Source organism: Rattus rattus, chromosome 17 (assembly GCF_011064425.1).
Source record: "Rattus rattus isolate New Zealand chromosome 17, Rrattus_CSIRO_v1, whole genome shotgun sequence".
Taxonomy (NCBI): domain Eukaryota; kingdom Metazoa; phylum Chordata; class Mammalia; order Rodentia; family Muridae; genus Rattus; species Rattus rattus.
In genome coordinates, this window is record NC_046170.1 from 15,072,750 (window position 1) to 15,079,907 (window position 7,158).

At 42.0% G+C, this 7,158-nt stretch overlaps 1 protein-coding gene across 2 annotated transcripts in view; it reads left to right on the forward strand.

Moving 5' to 3' along the window:
- Positions 1–7,158, forward strand: part of LOC116886682 (carboxylesterase 1D) — a 61,440-nt gene that overhangs the window by 19,289 nt on the left and 34,993 nt on the right. Inside the window, exon 9 of one of the 2 annotated variants that reach the window (XM_032888178.1) lies at positions 1,828–1,968. The exons of the other annotated variant lie outside the window; for it this stretch is intronic. Coding sequence (XP_032744069.1) covers positions 1,828–1,968 — 141 coding nt within the window. The remainder of the gene's footprint in view (positions 1–1,827; positions 1,969–7,158) is intronic. 2 annotated transcript variants of the gene reach the window in all.

Genomic DNA, 7,158 nt, shown 5'->3' on the forward strand with positions numbered 1-7,158 from the left:
TTATTTGGGTAGTGTTCTTTCCCAGATCCTTCTTGGATGGTGAAACAACAGCGCCTTATGGCCCCAGTATACTTTTTCTTCAGATGAAATCCAAGGAGATCCTCTGCACTGCCCAACTTTTCTAAGGCAGTAGCAATTATGCCCAGGACATATTCTATTTTGTCAGCCTGTTTGATTATGGCTTGGTGCTTGTATTGGTTTTTGTTTGTTTTGTTTTGTTTCACAAACAGTGAATGAAGTCTCAGTTTAGACACCTTGAGAAGAGAGCTCACTACGTCTAACACCTAACATTGCTTCCCAAAGCAATGTTACATAGGGATAAACATACCCAGTCTGCCTTCATTAATTATCAATTCTGTATTTGTGAAGTCACTGGCGAAAATGTCACTTGCAACCCCAATTCAACACTTACGACACAGAGTCTTTTGCACCATATGCACTGGGTAGCAATAAGCTCAAATCATGTCACACCCAGGCTCCTGTCAGAAGTCAAATAGGAAATACTGTGTCTTCCTGATTTCTTTCTTGTGTTCAGAAATAACCTCTATATGGTCTATACAATGCTGTATTTTTTTTTCTTTTCTTTTTTTTTTCCTTCGGAGCTGGGGACCGAACCCAGGGCCTTGCGCTTGCTAGGCAAGCGCTCTACCACTTAGCTAAATCCCCAACCCTGTATCTTTTTTTTTTTTTAAGATTTATTTATTTCAAGTATGTGAGTACACTGTAGCTGTCCTCAGACACACCAGAAGAGGGCATCAGACCCCATTACAGATGGTTGTGAGCCACCGTGTGGTTGCTGGGAATTGAACTCAGGACCTCTGGAAGAGCAGTCAGTGCTCTTAACTGCTGAGCCATTTCTCCAGCCTGCAATGCTGTATCTTGACAACTATTTACTGTTTCAAGTAATTTCTCTGTTGAAGATCAGGAATAATGATGAAGAGCTTCCATGCCCCCAGCATGGGTGATTGTGAGGCACATGGCAAAAGAAACACATGAAGGAGTGAGCTTTCGTCAGCTGTGATGCTTTGGGCCTTGAATTCAGTGTTGATGAGGCAACATCACAGTGCCTCCAAAAGAGAACGCAGAGACTTTGTGTCTGTGAAAGCTGTCAGGAAGCAGGGGGGGGGGTGTTATTCTGAAGAGGGATCATGGATAAAGATTGGAAAGGAGAGAAAGAGAAAAAAATGAAAATGAAAGACAAAGAAAGACAAAAGCAGGATTGTGAAACAGAAAACAAAGAAATTTATACTCACTTAGACTGTGGTCAGAAACATCCTTTCCCAATCACTCCTTTGTTATAAATGAATTTGATGTTTAACTAATAATTTGTAAGAGATATGTGTTATATAAGGTGTCATTAAATACAAACTAACTCGTTAAGAAGAATGTTGGAAATTGTGTGGCCAGAGGCTCCCAGGAACTCTTAATTCCACTTGAAGATATAGCTCAGCGTTTACTAATTCAGTGTTTTCAACAAGTGTAGACTTATCTACAATAACCCAATTAACCCAAACTAACATATTAACCCAAATTAACATATACGTGGATATTTTTAATGCAACATATAGTCTGAGCTTTGAGACACACTTTTTTTATGGCATATATTTTTCTTGGGATGCAAACCAGCCTCCTGACTTCCGTACCAACATCATCTTGGCAGTACTGACCCCTTAGAGAATCCTAGACTTTGTCCATCTTAAGATACTGAGTTCCGTGACCATAGCCACAGGGATCTTTGTGCTGGCAAAGCTCTCAGACATCCAGAGAGGGTCCAGATGTAACAGACGGCAGAATATTAGATAGAGGTTAAATTTCTGTCTTCCCCAGAGCTATCCCTTCCTGCCTACTGTGGTTGACGGAGTGGTGCTGCCAAAGACACCGGAAGAGATCCTGGCTGAGAAGAGTTTCAACACGGTCCCCTACATAGTGGGCATCAACAAGCAAGAGTTTGGCTGGATCATTCCAATGGTGAGAATGCACAGACCTCTTAGATACACTCCACAGAGGCTCAACCATCATCCTCCCTGCTCTGATCCAGGCTTATGCACCCAGATGACTACCATTCAGAGAGGCTTGAAACTTCAAGTAAATGTGTTTTGAAAGCTCTTGATGAAGAGCTTTGAAGTGCTAATTTATATCTGGGCCAGAGACGGGATTAATAATTGGAAACTTTCTAAAGGAACCACTCCAGCGACTCAGGGACCTGGCTGCTCACCACCAAGGTTCCTAGTGGAAATTAGGAGCCCTCTCAAGCAGGCATTTTAGGGTCCTGGTATCAGCCTGGAGTGTGGCTTCCATGTTAGAAGGAAACTAGAGCAGATCTCTGAGTGCTAATGTAGACTGGGCCAGCACATTCCCAGAGTTCTGCAGAAGTGTGCTCTCCCTTTTTCCCTGGAGGCTGTTGGCTAACAGGTGGACAGGAGAAAGGGGGCAGAGGTGGATAGTAGGGTTCATAGGGCCAGGAGTGTCAATGGAATGACCTCTGAGGACCACTGCATTGAGATGAGTCTACTTTATTGTTTCAGGGATAGGGTATATAAGGGTGTTTTTAGGGGTATGAGAGGAAAGGGCTAATTGGCCATGACATCAAGCAAGCTGAAAGGGCTGATGGATACAGCACCTAATTATCAAGCAGGCTAGGAGCAAGTGGGACATGTATGCTGAGTTATACTGCCTTGCAGAGAGCTCTTGAATAGGGTCTCTTTTCAGTCAGGTCAGTCACCAGTGTCCAGGGACACTGTCCAGACAAAAGACAGACAGAGGCAGGAGTCCCTCATTTTCACACTGACCTCAGAAAGCCACTCAGTCATGGGGACACAGGGGACTGCTACCTTAATATAAGGTTCCCCAAACACAGAAAGACCTCAGAGGGAATCATAGGAACATAGAGACACAGACATAATATTTGGTTTTACTACCTCTTGCAGTTGAGTCTGTGACTGGTGGGGTATGGTCTATGTCTTCTGTCTCTGAGCCCTTAGCTTCTATATGACCCTGACCTGAATGTTCCCCCACTGCCTTGAGGAACACTGTAGCTTTTGATGTGATCAATACCTTTATTATGTGTCCTCTCTGTGTTACTTGTATTCCTTTTTATATGGGCATTGGTTTTGTTGACTTTTTTCTCAACATTTTAAATTCCCATGTCTGTCAAGACCCCCAACTCCACCTCATTCCACTTTGGTTTCCTTGGTTGGCCTTTGGCTCTTTTTACTTCTCCACGATTCACAACGCTTAATCATTTGATTAACAGCTTATGGGCTATCCATTCTCCGAAGGCAAACTGGACCAGAAAACAGCCAATTCCCTCTTGTGGAAGTCCTACCCAACACTGGTAAGACTCGGGGAATGGGGGAATTGATTGAAGGAAAGAAGGTGGTGATGTTCTCAATTACAGACCAGTTCCATGGTGGAAAACCTATGCTTAAGCTCCTACTCTTTTCATTTACCTGCTTTACCATCCAGGTGTGTTGAACCCATACTTGTGACTCCTCTGTTAATATTCAATTGAGTTCAGGACACGTTTTAGAGGAAAAGATTCAGTTTTATAGTTAGCCAAACCAAGACCATGGAGACTATCACAAACAAACATGTAGGCATGGAAGGCATAAGTCTTACTTATGGAGATATTTGGATGCAAATTAGATAGATAGAGACCAGATTTCTTACAATGTTTTTTTAGTTTTGGTTTTATGACATATGGGCTACTGTGATCTATAGGTTAATAGATAGTCTAGGCTTTGTAAATTTAAAGAGAAACTACTAACTAGCAAATCATATGACCCATGTCTTTCTTCGTCTCATTTTTCAAGAAAGGTTAATTCTGAACTTTGTTGTGTGGATATAAATTATGTGTTTTCCCCAGTGAACCTGAGAAAATAGCAATAAACTGCTTTTCTCCAGAGGACCAGGGGTGAGATTTAAAAAAAAAAAAGCAATCAAGTTCTTCTGTAGGGACAGTTGGAAGAATGTCCACTGAAAAACAATTTTAATATATGAGGTCTCTTCATGCATGGGTCTCTTCACCAAAGCCAGTGACACATAGTGCGCAGAGTAGGTACCTAAACTCAAACAGCAATTAATTAACACCAACGTCAAGAGAAAGTGAAGCTAAAAAGCTAAAAAGTTTATTCCAGACTTCCATGGGCAGCACCTGGAGGATGTAGTAACCACTGGTAGTTTAGGATCAGTGAATCCTTAACTTGACTGCAGGAGCCCCATTCTCACCCAGTGAGATGGTCACTTTCTGATCCACTTCAGAAAATCTCTGAAGAAAATGATTCAGTGGTTTGCTGAAGTACTTGAGGAGGGACAGATATGACCCTGCCAAAGAAAGACCTGTTCCAGGACTTGGTTGCAGATGTGATGTTGGTGTCCCATCAGTGATGGTGTCTGAAGCCACAGAGGGTGAGTTTTCAGGCGTCAGATGGGAGATGACTACAAGTCAAACTTCTGGGTCTCTGCCTACGCTTTGGCATCGGTGATATGAAAACTATTGAGATCAGGCCTCAAAAAAGTTGATTCCAGATGGTCAACAATGCTGTTTGCCTTTTCTGTTAGTAAAGATCTATGAGGAAAAGGCCCAGATGCAATTTAGTTTGCAATATTCCCAGAGAACACCATTGGGAGGTAAAAGCTAACGTAGAGAAAATGCAGACCTCGATCTGGAGAGCTGCTTGGCGTGTGTTCATCTTGGCTGCAACTGAAGGCTCTGGAGAACAAGGAGAAGGAGCACTGTAGGCTCCTTTTCCTGACAGGAAAAACAGATGTGTATTGCTTAGGAGCCATAGCTCACCAGGTGCCATGATGATTCCTTCTTTATATCAAAGGACAAGGGTTGCTTCTCTCCTTCCACCTTTGCCTGAGTTCTGAAGGTTGAACTCAATTCCCATTGTATTGTGAGCAGCATCATTACACACTAGCTATCTTGACTTCCTTTCTCATTTTTACTGTGGGCATTTGGGCTAAAAAAGAACTTTTCCCTTAGAACGTCTTCACTTTATCTAATAGGCTTTGGTAATGTAAGTGGTCTCGGTCTATTCAGTATGAGGGGGTAATTTTCACCTCCTCCTTGACTTCTTCAACGATCCATTCATCATTGAATTTTATGATGCTTAATCATTATAAGTCATATCCTCTATCTTTTCTTGCTGATTCTAGCTTTATTCCAATACCTGAAGCTTTCAATTTTCTTGCATGTATGTGAATTTCTTGACTTGTGTCCTAAACCGCGAACCACTAGAAGAATTCCATGAGAGGGATTTTTTTTCCTGAAGTGTTTGAGTGAGTTGCCTCTAGGCATCTAATTCTGATTTCATTTTGACTTTAATGTCTCTGTTCCATTTCTTTTTTTCAGATGGCTTGCCCATCGGTGAGGATCGGTATTAGTTAATGTTTTTATTGTACTAAGATTAACATATAAGCTTATACCTAACAGAAATTGTTTTAGGAATTGGGTAGCCTTGTTTGGCTGTCTTTAACAAATGTCCTCTTGGTAGACTGTTCAACCTGATCAGTAGGAAGTGACATTCTTTGTTTTCTTCTGACTCCTTTTGGTTCAAAATCTATTTTGTCTAATATCAGAATAGCTGGACCTTTTTGTTTTCAGGTTTTCATTTGCTTAAAACATGATGGGATTTGTGTTTTTCCGGAGGCAGAAAAAAGATGGACTCTGTCTTCTTAGACCATCTGCTAGTGACGTCTTTTTGTTTGGATAATAAAAGAGCATTGATGCATTTATTTTCAAGGTTGATGCCTCCGTTTCTGTTTCTGTGGTTGTGTTTTGCTTCTTGTTTGCCGACTGCACTTCTATTTTGCTCCAATGGTCCCTTTGATGTGTTCATTCCTTCTCTTCCATCTGAAGCATTCCATGCCCCTTCGAAATTGTAGTGCTCGTATTAATTCCATTAGCCTGCTCCTGTAAAAGAAGTTGGTTTTCTTTTATACAGAAAGTTGGTTGAGTTTGCAGCTGTGGTCTTCTTTCAGAACCAGACATCATCTTTCTTGTCTTTCCTGGATTGAACAGATTCTATTGTTAAGTAATCAGCTCCTAAAAAAATGGCCTTCCTTCCTTGCATGACCCTAACATTCCTCTCTTGCATCATCAATATCATTTTTCTGGTTTTTCACCACTTCCAGTTATAACATGGCATGGAGGTTCTTTGCCCCCTATTCAGTAGATCCTTGTCTTCTATTTGGAGGACTCTTGTATGCTGACGGCATCTTTCTTTAGATTTGAAATTATTTTCTTCCATGTTTTTGTTGAAAATTTTTCAATGCTTCGTGCATGAAGTCTATACGTGCTCATTATTTACATCCGATGTCTTGGAGCCCCAAAGGTCTTGAGGTCTCCTTCTCTCATGTTTCACGTCCAGTTTATGGGATTTTTAAAATGTATCATTCAATTTAACTGAGGTGAGGGGACCCTCTAGAATGTACAAAGAGACCTGGAGACAAGGACACAGGAACTCAAAAGGAGGGACCTTAGCTGAAATGCCTAACAGTAGAGGTGGAGACTTGTAGAGTCCGTCTCCAGTAAAAGACAGGACATCATTTCCTGTCTTCATCCTTTCCTCTCAACTCCTCTCTTCCCCACCTGAATCCCCTCTAGACAGTAGGAATAATGTTCTTATGGGTGCTTGTACATGTATTGCATTCAGTTGTACATGTGGCATTCAGTCACATTCTGTAAAAGTCAGGAGGTTGGAATTCCTTAGCCCTAAATACGCTAGTGTTACAGGTTCTGACTAGGGGTTGAGACACTTTGTCCACTGAGACTTGTCAACAATGGCCTCTTCTTCTCAGCTCCGCCCCCCTTTCATATCAGGCCCTTGCCCTCGTTAATTCTGAAATCTTCCTCCACCTGACTGTTCTCAGGCTTTTGGCCGTCCCACATTTTGCCCAGTTCAGCTGTCTCTGCCACTGCTGTTCTGTCTACAATTCTCCCTGTCTTGTTGTCTAGGGTTCGTCCTTCCTTCGTGCAACAAGCTCGTGAAAAGCAGACTTCAGATAAGCTGCAGATTGGGGCGCTCTTCAGTTACCTAATGTTTCAGACAAGGCATCCTTGGGAAGTATATGCCAGCCGACTAGAGTCTACTGGGCACCCCGTCTCCTTTGGGAAACATTAGTTGTCATGTATCTAATGGCTCTGATGTTGTG